This window comes from Centrocercus urophasianus, unplaced genomic scaffold (assembly GCF_019232065.1).
Source record: "Centrocercus urophasianus isolate 14NV4802_14NV808 unplaced genomic scaffold, USGS_Curo_1.0 seq_14, whole genome shotgun sequence".
NCBI lineage: Eukaryota > Metazoa > Chordata > Aves > Galliformes > Phasianidae > Centrocercus > Centrocercus urophasianus.
Window position 1 is genome coordinate 18,705,094 of NW_024884586.1, and position 24,438 is coordinate 18,729,531.

A 24,438-nucleotide genomic window follows, 5' to 3' on the forward strand; every position below is an offset into this window, starting at 1 on the left:
CCACAAACAAAAAAACGGAGTAAACCAAGGAAAAAAAGAGCACATTTCCCTCCAAATTAGTACATACAGCAGATATGTGAGTAAACAACCCTTCCATGAGTCCAGCTACTAACATGTCCAAATATCTGAAACAGTGAGAACAGTTAGAGGTGATACTGCATTCTCAAAGTACCCATGCCTGCCTTCCTCTTCTGCAAACATCAGGAAAATATGCAATAAAGAGTAGTTCTGGCCTGATATTCTATCCAGAAAGACACTGAAAAGCTCAAAAGAAGGAGCCTGATCTGTTAAAATGGGCATTGTGACTGAATCCTTAATATCTGTCAGGGACAGACTCACCATGTTTGTCATTTAGTCCTGCTGTTATTTCTTAAGATCTGAGCACTGCATCAGCTTTGCCAAGTCTGTGAACTCCTGGGATATGCCAGTTTAGTTTCATATTTCAGCTGTTGCCCCTTGTCAGGGATCTTTTTTGGTCAGGATTTTACCATCTTAGATAAGACAAGGCTTAGTTAGTGCTAGGAAAAGGGGAATAGCTTTAAACTGAAAGAGGGGAGATTTAGGTTAGATGTTAGAAATAAATGTTTTACTTAGAGGGTGGTGAGGTGCTGGTACAGGCTGCCCAGAGAGCTGCGGATGCTCCATTCCTGGTGACATTCGGGGTCAGGGTGGATGGGGCCCTGGGCCTTGATCTGGTGGGTAGCAGCCCTGCCTATAGCATGGGGCTTGCAACTGTATGATCTTTAAGTTCCCCTCCAACCTAAGCCATGCTGTGATTCTGTGTTAAGGCTTGACTTGTCTCAGGACTTTTCAATGGTAAGTGGTGAGCTTCTTCCTGTTACTGCCATCTTCAGACTAGTTAAACCATAGAAGATAAGAGAGAAACTGTCTATGTGCCTTTCTGGGAAAAGCAGAAAAAAAATCTCCTCTATCTAAGGAGATGAGGGACTACTCTGACTCTCAGCCTAGCTGGCCATTGACAAAAGCCCAGCTAGCAACTCCTATCCATGTTTCACAACCCCCCTGTGGGTCTAACGCCAAAAAGACCAGCTCCAATTCTATAAAAGACTGTTGTTCTCCAATAATTTGCCTTTGAGGAAAAATTTGTATCAGAAATAGAAACTGCACATCCTTCTCTGGTGGAATTTTCTTCACTTGTGTGAGTAGATTCACTTCTCCAAATGCATGAGCTTATTTATTTTTTCACCAAAACAGTTTATATTTTTTTTCACAGTATCTGAAAAAAATGTCCAGAACAGCAAAGGATTTACTTATAAAATTCTCATTAGCTGGAAAGGAAGAAATGTAAGATAATTATTATGCTGTATACCCTCACTCAGATGCAATGATGATTGACCAACATCCATGCTTAAGTGGACAAGCTCTTGATTCTTTGGAACAACACAAAATCACTTCCTGTGTTACAAACCAGTCTCATGTACAGCTTGAAAAAGAGTGCTGTGTTTTGTTTATGGATTGCTCATCAGGTTGCCCTCATCATTTAATGCATTCCCAGGAAATGATCTGGATGTTTCTTCATCTGTTCTGCGGTAGCTGTGCTGATGTTTGAGAGCTGTCATGTGTTTATGTGCATTTAAGCCAGCTTTTTTTTTTCCCTTTAGCCACTGTATTTCAATGTACTTGTCAAATGACTAGGTTAGTCTGTGGTAATTGTAACATACTTTTTACTAGCATACCTATCAGCTGTATTGCACTTTTTATAGTTGTTTAACAAGTATGAAACAGCAAAAAAAAAAAAAAAAAAATTACCTCATTCCATTTCAACAGTGTTATTCTGTGTATGCCATTATCATAAAACTCAGTGTTCCCCTCACATGCTATTTGTTTTGGTAATATTTCAACTCACTACACCAAACAAGTTCCACACAATGCTGAAGCAAAATTGCTTTCCAGAGAGATAACTGCAGCACACGTATGCAATCTGAGTCAGAATATGGTTATTGTGGGAGAAAATGGTAATAACCTTTCAAAACAAATTCAGAAGTACATTTAATTGATAAAAAGGTGTCATTGAAGACCTAAAGGCCACCATATATATATATATATATATATATCCATCACTCAACATGTCTGAAAAATTAAGTATGATATGATAACTCACGACAGTTAATGACAAAAAGCATATGTGAGAAACTAAACTATTATGAGGTAGAACACCATTTAATTCAAGTTATTAGAACCAAGTAAAATGTTTTAATTGATACTGCTTGGTCACCACCTTCTATGAGCTTCATGAATTTGCTACCTGCAGTCCCAATGAAATGCTAGAATATTTTGCATATGAAAAAATACTAACCACCGAAACAATAAGAGAATGCAGAGAAAAAGTTAAAACTACTTCCCTATCAGACACAGCTGAATTTGCATTCTGTGCATAACAATAAGATGGTATTAACGTCAGATCAGTCTATCTGACATCAAAATTCCGATCAAAAATAGCATCTATTCTTAGTAAACTGAACTGTGTGGCTCTGAAGTATTTCAAGTTCTGGAGTTTTTTTATGAGAAGGTTATATGGAAATAAATGGCACTCCCCAAGACGAGTGAAGTAGCTATTGCATTTGATAGATAATTCTGCATAGTTGTGATAAATACTTAGTAAGAGAGAAAGTACTGTTCAACCAGTGGCCTGTGTCTGTGATACAGGCTGGCTTGGAGCCTGCTTCTTCCGAGCCACAGCCATGCGCAAGGCCTGAATAATCATATTCTCATTGTTCATGATGTTGTAAGTAGTCAGCTTCTGGAGTTTGTTGAAATCTTCTGCTTTCAGTGACACTTCCCTTGTTGAGTATGGAGAGCAGAAACTGGAGAGATCAACCTTGCCCTGTTCCATTTCTGCAGCACTGCGAGACATGCCTGTCAGAGGAAAAGAGGGAGTTTGTATAGTCCCAGGGAACTACAGTCCTCTGATAGACTATGTCAGTAATAACTTAGAGAGATTACAGATGTGGTTGCAAGCACAAGTGCAATGCTCTGATCTCTGAAAAATGTACTTCTGAACAAAGTCTTTTTGGAATTCATGAACAAGTGTCACTAGACATCATTCCATTGCAACTAGTACCTTCTACTGGTCGACTCATAGCATGCCATCTTATGAGGGTCATTCAAAGTCTTACCCCATGGGTCACAAATAGAATACATACTAACGGTAGAAGGAATAAAGAGATGTACAGCACAGGATAAGGCAGAACATCTGTTGCCTTGGAAATCATAATAAAAACATTGGCAGTGTCTAAAACACTGGCCCAAAAGGACACCGTGACTGCATTTAACAAGTCTTAGTTTACATCCCATTGCTTTCATTTCCCAACACATACAAGAAATGCATTAAACAACCCAAAAAGAAAGCACAGTGCTCCTCCTCAGTAACATTCTGTACTGTAAAGGTAGTTCTTCCTAGATCTGAGTGTCATAAAATAGATTATTTGAAAACTGCGCTTTGTTCTTCACTGTGAAGTAAAATTCTAGAGATCACAAGAAGAAATAAGTTCCTATTCCTCTACTTGAGGAATGCATTTCTTCTTTCTCTGAACTGCACCAATTCTCAAACTGAAATTATACACAAGATTTCAGAAGTAGTTAGTGTCATCCCATTATGCACTACATTTACTAGTAGGAACAAGCAAGCAAAGGATTTTTGTATTGGGATAAAGAAGAAACACTCAAGGTCAAAACACTCACTGTGTCAATAAAATAGCTGGATAATATTAACTTACCAGGTGCTACATATCTTTGGAAAGTGTCATTCACTAGTGGAAAGTAAAGCAGCAGAGGAGCTCCGGGGGAGTCTGCACCATCGAACACATAGCACTCTTTCAGGTTCTTCTCATCATCCTTCAGCCCAAAGCTGGGAAATGGAATTCCCTGCTCTGAGAAGTAACTGCAAGCTTGCTTTAGAGGCTGGTCATTGCCCAATAGCAGCAGTATAAAAAATGGAAAACATACACAAGATTAGGTTGTTTTTGTAGCCCTGTAATTCACGTTAAATTGCACAAGATGACTCAATAGTACTATAAAAATGAAGATAATGTGAGCACATGCAATCCCTAATTCTCCTGTCGCCTGAGGAGTTATTTGAAAATAGACTTGAAATAAAATACCTGGTATTAATATGGCAAAGAGGGTTTAAATTTGTGCCAAGGCACATTTCTAAAATTGAAGTATAACTTATGATGAAGGCAAGTAATTTCAAAGATTGTTAGAAAGCATCATTAATTAAAGGAGAATTATGTTAGAATTATCTTTTTTTTAATCTGAACACAACTAAATTTGCAATCCTAAATTTGCTGTTAAAGACAGTAAGATTCACAGTTATACTATCTGTTTGTGTAGCAGTGGTAACTTGTGAGTAGACTTCAGCGGATTGTAGCTGTAGGGTTTTGAAACGCACTTGCCCAATTTACACTTCAAGTTTTAGAAATAATGTGAAATTTCTAGCATTTTATGAGTATTAAATCTGAAAATACAAAACTAAATTACAAAGCTCATTTGTGATACTCAAACTTTGTTAACGTACCTAACAATACATTGAAATAACACCTCAGTTTGTTTGAATTAAATATTTCTGAAGGACTTGAGATTACTAGAAAGAAATGTCCGTACAAGCAACTGTACTTTTCCAGCTGCGGAACAGAGATAAACATTTTTTTCATCTGGCATTACAGTGCAGGAATAGCATTAAAGTATCATCTACTTGAAATCGATGACAGAACCTTAACGAGTGAACTTTGTATTTTCTGTGGTGCACTTCAGAGGCAGGTTTACAATTACAACAACACATTTGGAATTCTGTCTTTTTATGTGGTGAATATCACTTTTGAAAACTATATAACCATTTTACAATCAGACTTCAGCAAACACAGTAAGTGTATTTGATACCTTTCTTCAAGATAACCACATTAAGAGAAAAAATGCATTCATTGAAAGAAAATGAAAATAAAGACAAAAATTATTCACTTGCTATCTTGGACAAATAAAAAACACTGTCTAATAAAAATACAAATTGTATATGCTTAAGGAAGATGCAAAATAAATTCTGCATCTGAATTAGAGAAAAAGCTTTTCCAACCATATCTGTGCTATAAAATCTTACAGTCACTTGTAATGGAAGTTGCAGCACAACCATAATAACTTCATTGCGCCACTCTGTACGTTATTGGTGAAGCAGAGAGCTTTGACTATTCTACTTAGGGCTCTTTCAAAGGCGGTTTTAGAAAAAACTGATATATTCTTCCCTCTGAGAATTTCTACTCTTCTTTTAAGGTTTGGAGACACTTTTATCAACTTCCACTAATAATATTTTATAGATGCTTGTACAAGAGTCGAAAAAAGCAAACAAAAAACCATTATTAAACAATGACATTTTTTACTTCTCACCAAGGTCTGCGATCCACCAGTGTAATTTAAGTGTATGATGACATCCACTTTCCTCTCTGGTCTCATAAGGGGTGGACAGCTAGTTTCAAAAAAGAAAGCTGCATCCACCAACTCCAAGTGCTCTGAGTGGCCTCTCAGATCATTAGGAGAAGTGTCCAGCAAAGTGTCTAAAGAATTAAAATTTGGAGCTATTAGTAAGCTGCAGAAAAACATCAGTGAAGTTAGAAAACAAAAGGATGGCAAGCTCCCTTCCCATTCCAGATTTTTCCTTTGCTTTTGGATGTCATGCAGCAATCCTAAAACTTTCTTTACCCTCTCCACTCACATTCTATCAGTGTTTCCAAAGCCATGAGATGCAAAAAAACCCATGGCAGGTTTTCTGTACATGCAAAGCCCATCTCTAGTTATTTTACTCCCAATAAAGACCATCACTAGTGAACACCCCCACAATTCAATAGTTGTGATGTTGGAAGTATGCGTGAGCAGGAGAGTTGTCTATACCTTTCCATCTTGCAAACTGTTCGTGCTGGATGTACTCATTATGCATCTGGAAGCCCCTCAGGAAGTTGTGGTACTTGGAGACAGCAGGGCGGTCCGTCAGAATATCCCGCAGAGTCGTGGAGAGGCCGCTTGTAGGAGTGAACATGCACGTAGCCATCTCATAGGGCTTCTCAGGCAAGTCTGGTTGTTCCTCTAGAGGTACATGACATAAATTACATGCAGTTGAATTATAGTTCACATATTTATGATCAGGAACAAAGAGGAGGAAGAATCAGCGACAGAAATGTCACCTAAATCTGTTCACTATGATATCACTGATTTCACTTGAATTTTAACATGAAGGTGCTCATGGATGTTTTTAAGGAATGGTCATTTAGTACAGAGCTGCCCTTCTTAGCTGGTGTTATTTATCCTTACTCTATTGACTTCCTCGGACCTCTACTAGATCTTGCAGTTCAGCCAGATTTTGAGGGAAAGATGCACAATTTAGGGGGAATAAAATTGAAAAAAGAAAACTCTCAAGCTTCCTTCTGGCTAAAAATGGAGATGACATGAAGCCTTGGCAGAAATATTTCTTTTTAACTCAGCACATTAGAGAACACCTTATATATTCATCCCTACCTTCTTTCTATCAAGGTCTGTCTGATGGTGCCTTATCTTCCGATATAAATCTCATCATTGCCAGTCTCAGATTAAGCAAAGCATTGGCTATTCAGTAACATCAAATCACTTCACATTCCCAGTGTCTCCACTACTTTGAGATCAAGAGCACCACAAAACAGGGAAATATGAGTGCAATTACTTTATCATAGGGGCCTGGAAGAAGAAGGCCATAAGTCAAAAAGGTACTGAGGATTTACCTATTTCAGTCACTTTGTCTTGGGTCCATCTGTGCCAGAAGTCCTCTGAATTGTCTGCTGCATGCCAGGCATCCAGGAGGTTTTTGGAGAAGATGCTACTCCACATTCCTAGGAAGTGAGAGAGGTAAACATAAGGAATTGATTTAAAAACTGCCTTCTGCTCCTTCCACAGCATTTTTTTTTTTTTTTTTTTTTTTTTGCATTTCTATCCAGCTTTTAAGTGGGCCCAGACATCTATACTTGACTCATAATGCAAACTTATTTCAGAAGAAATATCAGCATTCTTTTCCTACCACCATGTTTTACTTAGAACAACATATATATAGGCAAAGACAAATTTTGCATTGCTCTTTTCTCTTTCCATAAAGGATTATTTTCAGCCAGTTTCTTCACTGATTCCCCCCTTTTATTTCTTGTCACTGTTTCCTTCAGCTTCTGCCAAGTCACATAAGTTTGCAACTTTTGAAACGCTTTTCAAGCTAAAGGGAGGTGATATTGTAAAAGCACTTGCAAAAGTATATTACTTTTTTTTTTTTTTAAGGTTAATTTTGTTAGTCTCAGTGATAAAAAACATGGGTACGTATGTGAGTCTCAGAAACACACTGAATCAAAGTGACCGAGGCGTTGATCCCTCTCTGCTGTGACCCTGTGCCTCTGCTACAATATGCAAAACTACAGCTTGCTAGGGACTAATTTTCCAAATCATCAGCTTTTGTATTAAATTCTTGCCATTCCCTCAAGCTGGTAAGTCACCTTGCATGAAGCAGATTCGGGACTCAGGGAGCTTCTTCATCAAGCGACCCATGAAGAACTCACTGCCAAAATCCTCTGCACGAATGAAGGCGCCATACTTCAGGAAGCCCACCTCGTAGGGCGTGAACTCTACCCACTCTGACAACACACAGAACAACAGCATTAGCTCCACCAGCCCAGAGGACATAATGTTGTTAAAAGCAGCAACGTGAGCAGACAAAGAGTGAACCTCAGTGCTACTGGAGGTAGGCTGGCTTAGCAGGAGCCCAAAGCAAACCCTGCTTACCACCACCTATCAGATCCAGCAGGCAACTGAAACAGCAATCACACTTTTCATGAGGTTCGAAAGAATTATGTAGGAGGTGAGGGAAATTTTAAGCAACTCTTTCGAAAGTGGGGTGTTCTCTTATGAAAGGAGGACTAGAATGTGGTTTGTTATTATTGCACTTATTACCTTTAGTATGAAAAATGCTCATTAAGTGAACTTAAAGTTTCTGGGAATCACTTTCCTTAAGAACTGATAGCATTTTTAAGGCAGTGTCATGGATCTAGGCTGTACTGGTCACCTGGAGGTAATATCTAAATATGCATATTTACATGCCAGGAGATTTTACAAGATGTTAAACTGCTGCTTTGTATCCTATGGTTCCCCAGCTATTGTTTACATTCTCTGAGCAGGACTTCTGGCTTGGAGGAAGAATTTAAAATTATTTGTCATTATACACAGTATCTATACGTACAGTGTAAAAATGAATGTCTTTTCCTAGAAATGGAACATCATTACCTCTAAAATCTTTGGTAGTAACTTTATCCTTGACATTCAGGGCAAGGTAGATGGGCAATGGATTCTGGCCCTGGTTCACTGCTCGACGTTGATCAGAAAGCCTGTGGTAGCATTTCTGGATATTAAAAATAATAATAATAATTTAGAAAAGATTAGCTGATAATCCATTTCATAAAGGCATCATCTTATAATGTCTGAATATGGAATATTATTTATCTTAATTTCCACCTAGAGTTATTTCCATATCACAAATAAAGAGGGCAAGAAAAACACGTGAGAGAGAGAATAACTTTAGTTATGAGAATCAGCCATGTCATACATTCAGTGTATGACACCAGGAATAACATGCTTTAAATGCTGTTCTAGCTTTATGTTGTTAAATATATGGGGAGGGAGAATGATGAACAAACAACAGATCAGGCTAATTCTATTATTATCATATCTTTCATTTGTTTAACATAAGAATTCAAGGCATGGTGTTACTGACACTTCTAGCCAAAAACAGTCATGAAACATATTGGAAGGTGCCATCCAAAGAGGAAAAATCCTTGAGCTGTTCAATACTAACAGCTTATCTTTTACATGAAATTGATATATTGAGTGTACTTCAGCCAAATGAAATTCTAGCAACTAGCTAGCAGTGAAGCCAGAAATACAATGTGAAATATGATATGAAACAAAAATATTTGTGGTTTTTTTTCTGTTTTCCTGCTTCATCTGGGCAAAATATAAATATTTACAGGACTTTACAATAAAATAGTTTTTTCTTCAGCTGACATCAGTCTGTCAGTTTACATGGAAAATTTTGCTTAACAGAATTAGAAAGGGGCAGTCTTGAGAGGGCAAATTCAAAACAGCTGAAAACACCTGCAGAATCACTATTCCTGCAACAGATCTACACACTTTCTCAGTGCTAATTCACAAAGTGCAGTAACTACATAAGGAGCACATCTGCGGTATGTACAGTACATGATTACAGCTTGTGTAATACAGCAAACATTACAGCAGAGGAAACATAAAAGTGTGAAGCTGTAAAAAACACTTCAGAATTTAAAAAAATTCTTGGACAGCTACAAAGGTTAATTAGCATGCCAGTTACTTTAGAATTAGTCTGAGTCATTTCTACATTATATTCAGTCACATTTTAGAATTCATTATAGACATGCACGGTATCTCCAAGTTATTACTGCAGTAAGCCGTGTTCTGCCTGCATACCAAGTATAGTGTTACTGGCCAGGTACTTCTTCCTAGGATTTTAATTTCTTGTAATGGTCATAAAGATCAGGTAACCGACTTTATGAGAAGATAGCTGTGTAGACATTACCCCATCATTTAACATCGATTCAATCATAAGTCCCCACAGATCAATAAAAGATGTTTTATGTCCTGCTTGGGTCCTTTGACTCAGCTCTTTGTAATAATTCCTCAGACTTCTCAAGCAAAAAGCACTCATCTTGCACTTGGCTGCTTGCTTTCGAGCTTCAATAATTATTTCTCCAAGATCCTTATGTGACCACTCAGCATCTTCATACAGTTTTGACATGGTCCTGCAAGCAGGAAACAGGATGGGGAGATGCAAAAATGAAGATGAAGCTTTTAAAACTGAGAGGATATACTTTGGGCACTTCTAACTATACTAGCTTTAGGTCACCCTTCTGTTTCGAGCTTACTTTGAACACAAATGCAAATCTATAGATAATCACTTGCTCTGAATCCTATTCAGGCAGCTCTGAATCCTATTCAGGCAGCTCCATCAGCTCTCTATGCTGTTTTATCCAACAGTAATTAATTATAAAGGATAATTTTGTGTAGGATTAAGGATCTTTGCACTGCCATTAAAGTTTCAACTTTTAATTGGGGTTAAATTACTTCAGTGACACCAAAAAGTCTGATGCACAACTGACATTTCTTGGGTGACCCCGTTGTTCATAGACCAAGGAACAAGCAGTAACTCAGTACACCCCTTTTATCTTTTCCAAGATCTAAAGCCCAGACAAAGCAGGGTTTTGCTTCACATAATAAGATCCAAACAATAGAATCAAAATGACTCCTCACCATGTTGTGCCAGATGAGCCACTGATGTATGAAACACAATCCAGAACGCGCAACTTTTGAAGACCCAACATGCTGCCATACATTCCTGTCAGTGCTCTTATCCCACACCCTGCTGTTGTCACAGCCACTATAGGTACCTGCTCAACACAAAACAAGACACAAAGTGGCATCAAGGGACATTTGCATCAAAAGAAGACAGTCGAGCTAAAGCAACACCTAGACACATAGAATCATAGAACATTTAGGTTGGAAAAGACCACTAAGATCTCTTAATCCAACCATCAACCCAGCCCCATCATGTCAGCTGAAAATAGAGTATTTGCTCTTTCAGGCAGTCTGTTGAGCTCTCTATCTGAGAACACTTTGGCTGCAAACAGAGCCTAAGAGAAGCAGTTGCTGACAGAGGCCTTGTTCCTGTTGCCATTTCAAGACCTAAGGGAAAGAGAGAAATCCCCAAGCAGTGCATTTCCTAGTTACCTCATGGTCTTGTAAGTCCTCTTCCAGATGAAGAACATCTTTCAGTGCAGCAGCAACCACCTTTCTCCGATTTTGCAGGAAATTCTTTTCATCCATGCACAGGTCAAAACCCAGACGAGCATCTAGGTTTCTTGGCCTGAAGCACAAACCCTGGGTCCTGAGACCAGGGAACAAATATTACATGCTATTGCTTGCAGTAGTCATCCCAGTTGTGTTTACAGATTGGTACTTGAACAATAATGTAATAAATGAGAAAGTGCAACACCACAGACAGGCCTCTGCTAATTGTCTCAGCTTTTACTAAAAATGCAAATGGCAATGAGAGACAGAACACTTCGTACTGCCCTGGTATTGTAATGAATTCCTATAGCAAGCTTCTGGTTTTGTTTGCTCATATAATTGATTTTTCAGTTTTCAGTATTGCCTACCATATGTGCCTGTAACAAGATAACCATCGTCAGCAGGCACTGTACCTAATTAGGGAAATAGCTTCCATGCCTTGGATTTGTTTTTTTTTTTTTATTTGTATTATACAGAAATATGATTTCGGTGTGGAGCTGTTCCCTCAATCCATAGGCATAACAGCGCACAGTTCTGAAACTCAAAGGAAAAGGGACCACTGATTTAGTTACCCATCACTGAAAAAGGAGACTCTTGCACAAAAGCCTGCAAAGAGAAGCAGAGCAGTCTCGCTTGCAACTGAGCCTGCATTGCCCCCTGCTGATTTCAGATGTGTAGGTGCAAGTGACTCCCAGTTACAGCATCAGGCCTTGCTGAAAACTTACTTACCATTCATTTGCTTTTGCATACAAGTCAATTGTCCTGTCCTGAAAATCACAATACAAACACTGTAAGCACATTCAGGTCATTAATTCTACATCTTCCTCACCCTCATGATCTACAGGCTGAGTTTTACTGCATTTGCTGCAGGATCTGGCCAGCAATTGTCTGGGTTTTGAGATCGATAATGGGTTCCAGTGCAGTCTGGGCTGGATAGAAATAGGGCCCCTCTGCTTTGCATGGATGAACGTTTAGCTTCCCTTTGTTTTCAAGGGAGCTCACTGAAAGAGAGGCACATGAACCACAGGCAAGTCAAGGCACCTGAACCACAGGCAAGTCAATGTTCACTGTTTTACCTTCTGCAGTTATCAGTCATAAGTGTCTTACCTATTATTGTTAGCTCACATACAGCATTGATGATTGTATTAGATATGTATTAGATATGTCCTGAGGAAATCAGCTTAAGCTCAGAACAGAGTTGAAAAGTGTGGCTGGAACCACATGCAGAACAAACAAAACCACAACAAAAATAAATATTGTATAGCTACACAGTGAGCAACTGTTATTCTCACTTTACAAATGTAGCATGTGTCTGACTGGAGCTGAATCATGAAGAGTAAAATTCATGTCACCCACCAAACTGAGCATAAGTTGGACTGGATTTTATAAGAAATACTTGTTCTCACCTCTGCTATAGTTATTTTCTCTTGTATAGGAAGCAAGTTCAGAGCTAGAGTCACAGACTCATTCATATCCCTTTCATTTTGACTTGATACAGACTGAAAAGGAAAAGAAAAGGTAAAAATGCAATAATCATAGTTACACAAGGGGAAAAAGAGAAGTCTTTCCAGTCTCACATCCACACACTCGCTTCTCATCCTCTGCCTACACAGATCTACACAACACAGACCTCAGAGGTCCCCAAACAAACAGCATGTAGAATCATCTGCCCATTATGGGTGACCACATACCCTACTGAGCCGTCTGCGCCGTGGCAGTGACACAGTCAGCGCCGATTGATGGTGTTTGATGTAGTGGAACCTCGCTGGTGCGGCCGCACACAGGCATGAGTTCAGCGTGTGGGTCTGCATCCCCTCATATGAGCCATCCACTGTCAGTGCAAATTTCCTCTCTGAAGAGATGGCAGAACAAATGTCACATCCTCATGAACAGTCTTTGCTATCTTAAAGTTAATAATGCCCAAAACCACTCTATTAATGTCTGTACTTCATAACTACAAGGAAACTTCCTTCATGCCGGGAAACTGATCCCCACCAGTAGTCAGTGGGATCCAAGGTTGTTTACAACACCTTGCAAATAAATTATGCTGAGAACTAAAAAGGAGTCCTTGATTTAAGTTCTCTCAAAAAACGTGCTTTTCAGTATGGAAGTATTAGGAGGTCAGAGCATGAAGTTTTAAAAATTGCATAGGACATATACAGGCCTACAAGCACAGGCTCAACACAGCAGTGATGTGCTAATTATAATGTGCAACAGGTACCCTTGGTAATATACTGTGTCTCTCATCTTTCACCTAGTGGCATATTTTGTACTGTTACACATAAAAGAAATTTTTAAGTGTGAAATTTGAGGAAAGAGTCCTTATGCTTATCTTTGCCTCTGAAGACAGGGAGATTTTGCTCTACTTCAGAGCTTATAAAACTTCAATGTGGTACACAAACATTCTGGAAAGTCATAGCCATCTGACAAGAAGTTATTAGAGGAGAAAGTCTTTTTGCAGGAAAATCAGATCACAAATTCTTCACAGTGCACTCAGTAGTTTTGACCAATTGCAGCCCACTCCAGAGGCCACTGATTTTGCTGAAATTTCACCTTGCATCTTCAGTCATTTTAAACAGGGGAGTTCAGGGGTGAAATGCTGAGTGCTTTTGCCATAACACTCTCCATAAATGAGCAAAAACTCACCTGTGCTATCCTTTCTCAGCCTGCCATCATTCACCTGCACCTCCAGACAAGCAACTTCACGGGACTGGAAGAGACAGTGAGGGAAAGGGAAAAAGATATTCACTACTGGCTGAGCTCTGCTTTACCAGACCCATGGGCATATGCTTAATCTGTACACCGCCCCTACCAGACCAGGAAGGTGGCATTTGGCATCAGGATGAAGTGGGATGGATGCCCCAGGGAGGATGCTCAACCCAGCTGAAACCAGGCAGAATGAGATAGATGGATGTCCACCTAACCATGCTCTGTTTGGGTCTGCCCACAGCTAATGCCTCCATGCCACCCTGTGAAGCAACTGCCCAGCACCATTAGTGTCAGCATAGCAGTAAACATGGCCCTACAGCAGGGAATGGGGTAGGTAATAAAAATTACCACTAAAACGCCATTAGTAACAATGTTTTCAGGAGGATCCGGACTGAAAGACAAAATGGAAAAAAATCAGTTCACAACTAGCACTCTCCAAATTCTTCTTTTTCAATCATCATTATTTCTCTATCTTTAAAAACTTGTCTTTGGACAGCCAGCATAGGCACATTAAACTCTAGTTGGGCATCAATCCAGTCTATCTCTTACAGGTCTGATTCTGAACATTAAGCTCTATTTGTGAAGAGCTGCTGAGTAGTGGAGTTCCTCATTACATCAGATAGGATCATTTTCTGATGCAAATAAGCAAATTTATGGAAATGGCAGAATTACACTATTGCCTTGTGTTGTTCGGGCGTAAACCTGGGGGGACCACAGCTGAAAAGCTGGTGAATTCATCCAACATGCCATAATAAAAAGAGGAAAAAAAAATTACAATTTACCTTAAAAATCAACAGCAGCACTAGGACTGATTTACTTGCCCATTTTCTCCCTTAACTGTACAGTCAGCATAAAAACACAGTAAAAAATATTTGTAGATCTATTTCCACTGTTAAAATTTTAAGTGACATTTTCCCGCATTCTCACAACAAAGCAAGCGTCTGGGAACTGACAGTAAAGAGCAGAACAGGTTTAAAACTTAAAATGTCCTGCTGCACAGAACGTCCCTGCAGCCTAGGGAGCATCAGCAACTGGAGACATCTCTGTGCTCCTGTTAGTGGCAGTGCTCTAGTGTCTCAATATGCCCGGTGTTGATGCACACACATCACACACTGCCATGCACCTCTTTCTTAAATGTTATCGTACACAAGCATTTCCTGAACACCTGAAGTTCCCATCTGTTTTATTCAGACAATGACAGTGTTAGGGGGCTGCAAGCATAAACAGTATTTTGTACCAGAAATATTTTCTCTTTGAGTTACATTCCTCTATTGCTCATCTATTTAAAACTTACCTACTCTCCATTGTGAATTCAACCTCCAGCTCCTCTTTTCCCTGAGAAATTAAGAAAAGACAGTCACTACGTGACGATTCTTATATGCAGAAAGATACTCTGTAGGAATCTGTGCTCCTCAGCAAGCCAGCATCCACCTTTAGCTACTGCACATGCAACAGATTTCATTTTCCTTGTGTCGAATCCATTATATTTAATGTTGCATACACTGAACTTTGTAGGAAATATATAAGCAGGCTTCTAGTTTACACCTTGTGGGCCAAACATGAACACATCTTACAGGACCTCTTGACAGTTTCTTTGCCTTTCCATAGGCATACATTCATCTTCACTAGTTCATAGATCACCTGCAATTCCTCTTCCCCTGCCAGAAACTCTCAGTGCTCCCCACTAACTCTCAGCATGAGAAATACTGAATTTCTTTGGTGCTTTTAAACCATCCTGACCCTCTTCTGGCCTCAACCACAACCTGTACAAATGGGCCTGATGGCACACTAACATGGTGGCATGCCTTGGTGTATAAAGCCCAGAGTGCTCTGGAAAATGAACTTTGATTGGGTAGAGTCCAATTGCATGCTCAGTCTTCATCTTTTGCAATCCTCCTTTGCAGGTTTTGGTGCAATTCTACATCCCTCACATTCTAGAGACAGCATGAAGGAAGACAGCACAGGGAGCCTTTCTAAAACAGTTATCAAATCAAATCAGCACTCACACAAGTGATGTATTTTCAGACCTAAACATCATCATTAAAACTTTAGCGTGAGATTGTCTCAATTTCCCCAGAACCCTGAGTTCCAACCGCAAAGGACTGCCTAAATCTCTCAACATTTTAACATCAAGTAGAGCAACCAAACAAGTCTGATAACATTGCTATCTGGAAAAGTAGCATCCCAAATTCACTGTAATTACAGGGACAAGAGCATTTAGCAGCCCCTGAAACAGATGAATATACTCAGCTGGCTAAATGGACAGTAAAAAGGGGGTATATACCAAACAGGTGAGAGAAAAGCTGAGAAAAACACATTCTCACCTAACCATGTTCTCTTTGAAATTTATCCATACCTGTGGATTCAGCTGGAAACTCAGCTGAATGTTTTCTCCAAGCTGGATTTTGGAGACATCGAAGAAAACAGTGAGGAGATGGTCATCTTGAGTTACCTTGTCCTCATCACAAACTTTCAGCTCCAGAATGTTCTGGAAACATGAAAAACAGATTGTGTAAGTTTTTATAGGCATAAGATAGAACAGATAGTTCTGTTTAGCTGGAAGAATTTGGGTAAGAACTTCAAGAATGAATGCAAAGGAAACAGTGTTTTATTGTTTTACAGTTCGTCTCCACAGGCTCTATTGACAATTCGGGAACAGTCTAGTTCATGTATTGAAAGCTAAATAACTAAAGGAAGTGTGAGTGCTTCATAAGAAAGAATACTCAAGAAAACACACAGTATGTGTGGCTATGGTTCTATTTAAGAAGGCATCTGGGCTTCTGTCTTCAGCCTAGTAATCAGGAGACGCCTAGAGAGTAAGTGCTAACATAGCTACATTTCGTACCTTAACCTGGCTCTGAATCATAAAGTGGAAGGTCTCATTCCATGTTGGGTTCTTGGTGTTAGGAATTGTTTTCGTTCGGAAATTCTGCACTGAAGCTGTTGGCAGTCTCAGGCTCACATAGCAATCTGACTGGGTTACTGTGGAAGAAAGTATGAAAGTAACAGATCAGTAAGCCACATTTAGCACCCCATAAAGTGTTGCACTGATTGAATTTTTGAGTTCACAAGGCAGAATGCAAGCTGGGAGGCCAGATAAGACGTCATAAAGTCAGTACTATATGACCAAAGGTAGTAGTAGAGAGAGTAGTAATGGCATTTGCAACACAACAGGCAGGTGAAATCTTGTCTGTGCTTTCCAGCACAAAGTGAGGTGATGTTGATACTTTACACAAGATTGCGTTGCTCTTGCCTTGTTTTTTTCAATCAGGGTCATAGAGTTTGGCTATGAATTTTTATGTGGCCAGATACTAAGGAGGGGAGCTTTAGGGTTTTAAATTCCCTTTCCCAGTTGAAAAGCTCAGCTGTAGAGTTTGGCTTCCCACATGAGCTACTTTGTAAGTGAGGGATGTTTGGGACCTAAGTTTTGGTATGAAACGGTGGTTAGCAGCTGTCTACAGTGCTTTGCTCATCATTTCTGCCTGGAATGCTTTTTGTCATAATCATTAAGTAGTAAAAATAAATGTGAATCGTGAGATTTACAATCCTTTGGATCCATGATTCGAAGTCAAGGTTGACCACTCTACAGAACACAGTTTATTGGTTAGGAGCAACAAACCACATAAATGCCAAAGATAGCATGGACACAGTATTGCCTACAGATGTCAATCTCATCACCAGCATTATATTTTCTCTATTTTTAATGCCACCTACTCAAGCATTCCTTTAACCGCAGCAGACACACCCTCATCTGACTACACTTAGTTTTGTTCCATTTAGTTTTAGCAGTAGACTTGACTTTTGGGAAATGCAGAGTCACTGACTTGGCCCTTAGCCACGTGCTACTGAAGAATTAGTGAACTTCTTTTGAATTAGTGAACTTTTTTTTTTTTTTTTTTTTTTTTTTTAAATAAAAATAACTGCCCTGAGATTCTAGTCATTTTGTGTAAGTAACTTTGAAAAAAAAAAGAGTAACTTTGATTAAAGTAGTTGTGATATATAATATATATATATTTAAATTATAAACATACCAAAACACAGAGAGATCACACAAATTCACAGAGTCCTAATAGCTCCCAAACTTCCATGTATATAGAGGAAATCTTCATATGAAAATCTTTTTTTGATTGACTTTGATTCTTCTTTTTTTTTTCTCCACATTGAGATTAACTCACTCCCATCAGATCTCAGAGGATCAGAAGGATCCACTTAAGTTTGTGAGCGACCTTGATACTGTGCTTGATCCACTCTATGTACAAATAGATGTGAGGACTGGCAGTCCACTCTGTCCATCATTGGTGCAGCAGAAAACTACACTGCCTTATGTTGAGAAACTTTTCATTTATACATACAAGGCTCTCTTTAGCAGGCACATGCGTGCAAATCCTCATTATTGTAGTACGTAACCCTAACACCACCTGACTATAGAAGGGGAACAGCAGTGATGATGCTCATATGACGTACACAGCAGAACTTCCCAGCAGCAACTGGTGTACCTCACCTTGACCATGACACATTTGTTGAAATGTACTTGGGGTGGCAGCCATAGTATCACCGTGGGGCAATATCCTGCCAGAAGCAGGTGTGGCAGCAGGTGCTTATGAAAGTACAGGCTTCATGCAATTATTACGTTACGTTTCTAATTATCTTACAGGATAGCTGCAGGACTGGATCCTAATTGCACTTTGCCATTAGAAAGCATTACAGCTGCATGACCCATGCTAAAAAACACCATGGTCCCAGTACCATGCTGCACCTCAGACAACAGCAGGGCACCAGCTGTTCTGGCTAAAACATGAAGTTTCTCCTATTTTTTATATTAAGAGATACAACTTCCAGCCTTCATGGATTTCAGTCTGGGCATCCTCCTCCTCTTGGACTGCCTGTAAGCACTCAAATGGAGGCCAATTCTAGGGGAAAGGCTTTCTTATGGCTCTCAAAGTGTAGTTTTTCTTATTGTACTGAAAACAAGAATGTGGTCTCAAATATTGATCTGTTTGCCCAAATCATTACCGTGGTCATGGATGTCCTTCACTTGGACCATCTCATGAAATATAGACCATCACCAAAGAAATGCATTTTTGCTCTTCATCCAACTCTGGGGATCTGAGTAGAGATATGGCTGTGGATGGGTAGATTAACAGTGCTGTTTTCTAAAATGCAAATCATTAGATAATTTAGATCACTGAGGGTTTTTTGCTTTGTTTGGTTCTGTGTTGTCGCTTGTTTTTAATAAAGAGAACATGGGCTGCTTCTGTGGAAATAAATGTCTTTGTTTCCAAGGCCCTTCACAATATAACTATAACAATTCAGACAGGACTGGGAGAGCATTTTCTTCCTCCAGGCAACTTTTAATGTTAATCCCCATTGCCTATAACTAAACTTCAATAAAAAGCTTTCTCACACATTCACACCTTAGCCTTCACCTAGGGTGGCACACTGTAAAGAAAGCTGTATCACTATTGTTATTTACACCATTGGTATTTACAGAATCTTTGCCGAGATTCTACCAAATAACAACCTCACTGTTTTTCTTTATTTTTTTTTCCTTATTCACACCCTCTTATTATTAAACAGGATTTCAAGCAGCCTCTAGAACAATGGTACATAATGGCAGCTGCTTAAATATCATGGTGAAGTAAGTAATAAATGACAATGAAATAATAATTTAGTGCAAAAACCAAACACCAGAGGAAGTCTGTGAGTTCCTGTAATAAGCATCAGATTGGACCACAGATCCTCAAACAATACTATATTTCACCAACTGTATTTCATTTCAGGGTCTCAATGACCTTTCCACAACTTGATTTCACATACAGCAGAACTGCTACTGCAATGCCATAAAATATGTTTTAAAATGAAAAATATAAACTATACTTCATGATCTTATAAAACATTGCATCCAAAATAACATAGGCCTTAAATTAAAAAAAAATTAAAAAAATCAAACCTGAAATTTTTCAAAACTGACCAGTCTAGTAATAAATATATTAAAAAAATAAAAGTCTGCTTTTTCCCTCCCCACTTTTTCCACCAAGACATTCACAAAAGATCATTATTTCACCAAGAAAATGCTTAGTTCAGCCATGGTCCATTTAGCCCAGTGTCTTTTTGTATCTACTGAATCTCTAGAATGCTTTCAGAAAGCAAATTATGATGGCTTGAAAATATTCATCACAGATTTCTCCCCACCTCCCTACTTTTAGCTTTTTGTTTAATTCTCAAAACTTACGTTTTGTTTGTTTTCATTCAATTCCACTTAATGAATTTCTTCCTCTACAAGATCTTTTTCTTTAGTTCTTTTGTCCCTTTATTGGGGAAGGATTTTTCATCCTGTTAGGAATGGAAATAAGTGCCAAAGAAGACCATGGCCCACATTTGATCGGATTTAAGTGCATAAGAAGAGGGTAAACATCACACAGCGTTCTCAGTCCTCAGTTTTATTTTCAGAGACTTTCTAAGCCAACCTTTACTGCTTTTTTTTTTCTTTGTGAACATGGTTAATCTCTGTCTTGAGTCTACACAAACTTTTGACATCCATATACTTTAACAGGCTGAGCATGAAATTTGAAATCGTCCAAATTTCAAATGAAATTTGAAATTGTTTTTAAGATTGGGTTGGATTGGTGCACATCCAAGTCTCACCCTATTGAGGAGTCAGGATGCAGACAAGGTACACACCCAAATCTGGGAACTGGCAAGTGTTTGCTGGTCCAGGAATATTAATAACTCCAGTGAGTCTGATGGGTGTTCTCAGTGAGAAGAGGGAACATGCAGATCACAAACATGGCACCAAAGTCACAGAGGACATCAGTGATGCATGAATACACAAACGGAAATCAATGTTGATGTGTTATTTACACATTGATAAATTAGTGGTAAAAAGAGATGAAATAGTATAAGGATGTATTAAAAGGATGAAGAGTTGAAAAAATTGAAAGTAATTTGTCTTTGAACTTCCAGTAAAAGTCTTGTAATACCTGTTCTGTAGTTGATGCTATTGAAGTTTTGAGACTATTGTGATGGATTGGTTTTCCCATTACCATTTACTGTCTAGAAGATGAAGCAGATAGAGCAGTAACGAAATTAACTCATAGTACCCCAATGAAAGAATGTCTAAGCACTAGATGAGTATTAAGCAAAGCGATGCTAAGACTGCTCAGAAATAGTGCAGGGAAGGATCTTCAGAGGAGAATATAACAAAATGGAATTAACTTCTTAAAAAAAGGATAAGCATGACTGGAGAGAAACAGGAAGAACTGATTTTAGGTATTGAAATTGTTTAAGAAGGCCGGGAAATAGGTGACACTTGCCATCCTGTTCTATTCAGGAAGGTTTTCAGGGAAAGGACAGCTATTTAAAAAAAAAAAAAAAAAAAAAAAAAAAAAAAGCTTGAAAAGGACTAATAAGAAAAAAAAATCGTTAAGAAAATGGTACTGTAAATAAGTCAGCATAGCTGGGGATGGAAGCTCACATACTTTGGGGTTTCCTAAGTGTGCCAAACTAATCTCCAGGTGATTATAAATGTGACAGAAAAATATGTTCCCCAGAGGTACACAAAAAAGTAGCTAAACATTACAAAAGTGGTGCATTTTCCATCTTAAGACTCCCATTTATTTCTTCTCAGAGAAAGCCACATAGTTACAAACAGGAAACTTGCGCTAGCTTTTCCATTGCCAGTGACTATCCAGATGTGAAAGTCATTATTTAAAAAAAAATTGAATCACAGTTTTATTTGTTATGATGAAGAGTGTATAATTGAAACATATGACTTGTACAAGTCTCACTGTATAGCAAACTACAGGCTGAAGAGGCTTGAAAGCAAAATTTTCAGATAAATGGAAGTAAGCAGGTATCAACAAAACCGGACTCAGAAATCAAGTATATGCAAGGCAGTGTTAGGACTGGTACAATTCTGTAATCCTCAAAATACAAGTTCCTGGGTACAAAGCTGAGTATAGAGGAGAGGATGTGATTTTTGGCATTGAGTCCTGGACTCCAGGAGGGATAACGAGAAATCCTAGTCAACAGAGCTAACAAGCAGACATATAATTCTCTTTTCTTTGCCATCCACTAAGTGGAGGCTGCAGTTCACTTAGACTCACAAAATGTCTTGCTCACAGAGTGGCTGAGATTCTTACCTGCGCATCTCCTAGCATGCTAGTATGGATACCAAAAAACTAACTGCCCTACCTGATAGGAAAGGTGTTTATTTTACATCCAAACATTATTCCCAACTTCTCTTCGGTATCTTGGACAGTTCTTTCAGAGATTCTCTTTGCAAATGGTGGAAGTACCCAATAAACAAAGCATTCACCTTTACAAGCATGGTATTTATTCTGTTTGTGCCATTTTCTCTCTCCAGGGTTTGACTGACATGACCATTTCAAGCAGATAACAGCTTGGCAACATTGGTGGTGAAATGCTTGTTGCCCTGTTTTGCAAATAACATCCAGTACAAGATTTGCAGTGTAATACAAAATAACCTCAGCCTGGAGAGCCTGTGCTGCTCAAGACCCCAGGGCATGCCCTGTAAACACTGCAGCCATCCAAACCTCTCCTTTGAGGAGAGGTAGGGGCCGGATGAACTGCCTCATGCCAGCAAAATGAAATGTTCAACCAACTCAGTACTTGGCCTGGGCACTAAAAATTTCTGCTGTTTGCAAGGAGAGCAGCAAAACAGGCAACTCCCTTCAGAGTCAAAATAGTTTGAAACCAGAAGCAAAATTTGTGGAGAGGAGGAAAAGGCAGAGAGTAAATTCAGTAAGCTCACTATCATGCAGATGACAGGACATGATTATCAGGGAATATATCTAAGGGCCCTGTTTGTCCACACCTCTTTCTTTCCATTCAGAGCCTTAGAGTTTGTACCTTCAGTTTGGTTTTGGCTGTAGCAGGAGATTTTCCTCCAGCCTTTAAATTATCACCTTAAATTCAGATCACCTTTCCACGCATTAGGAATAAGTTCATACAGACTCTTCTTCTCCATGCATTCAACAACAAGAATTTATCTTGATTCTCTTCAGAAAAAAAAATAGAATGATAAACTACTCTTTATACATATTTGAGATCTAAAGAACAACAGCAGTATTACAGAAAGGCCCAAACTAATGCCTTGTGGAGCTACAGACCTGCATCATTTTAACTCAGCAAATTTAACTTGGTTTGGTTCCTACAGAAACGTTCCAGACTGAGACCCTCCTATCCATGTAAGTGAATAAATGCAAGATAATCAGCCAGGTACTCAGACTGGAAGTTGTTGTTTCACCTTCTTCTCTAGCTTCTACCAGCTTTGCTGGTCAGATTTTTATGGAGTATTAATAAATGTTTATATACTTATCAACTTCTGAATAGTTTGGAAAAATTACTAATAACAGAAACAGTAACAGTGCAAGCCCTCTACTATGCTATGAAACATCTCCTATGATTGAATCAAATGCAACAGACACAGAATGATAGAATCATACAGACTGGACAAGATCCATTAAATAAAGATTAACCAGTACATAACACAACAAGGTCCACCCCTAAACCATGTCCCTAAGCACTGCATGTACACAACTCCTAAATACATCCAGGGATGGTGACTCTACCACTTCCCTGGGCAATCTGTCGCAATTGTGCAACAAGTGTTGCACACTATTCCATAAAAGATGAGTCCAATGAGAGATGTCAAATATCCAGTCTTAAGCACACATAAAATATTCTGTGCTATGCACAGGTTGGACATCAGTGTAAGAAGCAACCATAGAAAGAAATGCCCTCATCTAAATTTATTCATACACTATTTCCTTCAAATAAATATCTACACTTTTTTTCACAATTGAATCTACATTTTATGCATTCTGTGCAAACAGATCTGAACTACATAGAGCTGATGGATGGACCTCAGTACTATGCTGACAAAAATCTAAGAATAATTAATATGAACTATGCTACTTCATCTTCACCAACCACAGTCAAACATCTCTGCTTCTCTCCTTTTAGAAATGCTCTGTGATGTTTTCCACACTTGGTTATATTTCAAGTAGGTTTGCAAGCACATGTATACTCTATAGGTATATAAAGATACTCACACAAGTCTGCTTTCCTGGCATTTTTCATCCGTATGATTTTTACGGTGAGTAAGTTGCATGGAGAAGGTTCTGTCTATAGAAGAGCAGAGTACAAAATACACGGGATTATCACGTAGAGAGAAAGAACAGAAGCACAGTCAGATATAGTGTTGAATTAAATGTTTCAATATCAACCACATAAAACATTTCTAGACTGAGGCTCTTCCTTACGCATCATCTTCTCTGTCTTCCCAGAAGGTTTACAGCCAGGTGGGGCCAAAGTCCCTAGATGTACACTCAGCCACAGACCAAATCTCCACTGTCCTCCATTTTTCATTCTGATGAAACTCATGGAACTCCTCAGATTGTAGTGGTTGACTGACTCTTACAACTCAACCACAGAAAAATAGTGAGCCTCACTGTGTTGTATTAATACAACTGATATACATCTTGGTCTGTGCAAATGCAAAGTATGTTATATAGATCTACTTTATTTCACAACAAATAGTGGTCAATCTAGCAGAGCAGGAATTAGTAATGATATCATGATGTTGTAACATTGTGTGTCAGCTGGTATATAGCTATATACCTCCACTATTATGTTTGATGTAGATCAGCATTGGCTTTCAGAAAATGAGGACCTGAAAAATGTCTTCCAGGAACCCTTTCCAAACTTCTCTGAAGGAGGCAGCATAAGAAACAATTCTGTAATTATTTCTCTCAGAATAATTTAGGTTATACAATACTCCTTTAAGCAACGACACAGGAAAGAGTCATTGGAAATCCT

At 38.8% G+C, this 24,438-nt stretch overlaps 1 protein-coding gene across 1 annotated transcript; it reads right to left on the bottom strand.

Annotated features, from left to right (window-relative positions):
• Positions 1–2,638: 2,638 nt before the first annotated feature.
• LOC122157509 (cytosolic phospholipase A2 epsilon-like) lies at positions 2,639–23,981 on the bottom strand. The gene is made up of 20 exons (XM_042813201.1): positions 23,961–23,981; positions 23,673–23,745; positions 16,442–16,578; positions 15,953–16,084; positions 14,891–14,931; positions 13,945–13,987; positions 13,534–13,597; positions 12,579–12,739; positions 12,294–12,386; positions 11,617–11,654; positions 10,828–10,984; positions 10,351–10,487; positions 9,620–9,842; positions 8,296–8,410; positions 7,512–7,649; positions 6,759–6,866; positions 5,899–6,090; positions 5,398–5,564; positions 3,738–3,921; positions 2,639–2,877 (listed from the first exon to the last, which is right to left on the bottom strand). Exons 1-20 carry the CDS (start codon positions 23,979–23,981, stop codon positions 2,639–2,641), a joined length of 2,463 nt encoding a protein of 820 aa, XP_042669135.1.
• Positions 23,982–24,438: the final 457 nt, after the last annotated feature.

What these genes read in the sequence shown, in the direction of transcription:
- LOC122157509 (XM_042813201.1), bottom strand. Translation starts at nt 23,981, where the DNA reads ATGGAGGACAGTGGAGATTTG. An exon ending in TACTACCAAAGATTTTAGAG is followed by an intron (nt 7,650 to 8,295) that starts GTAATGATGTTC and finishes GTGTGTTGTCAG; the next exon opens with AGTGGGTAGAGTTCACGCCC. An exon ending in AGACAAAGTGACTGAAATAG is followed by an intron (nt 6,091 to 6,758) that starts GTAAATCCTCAG and finishes ATGTACCTCTAG; the next exon opens with AGGAACAACCAGACTTGCCT.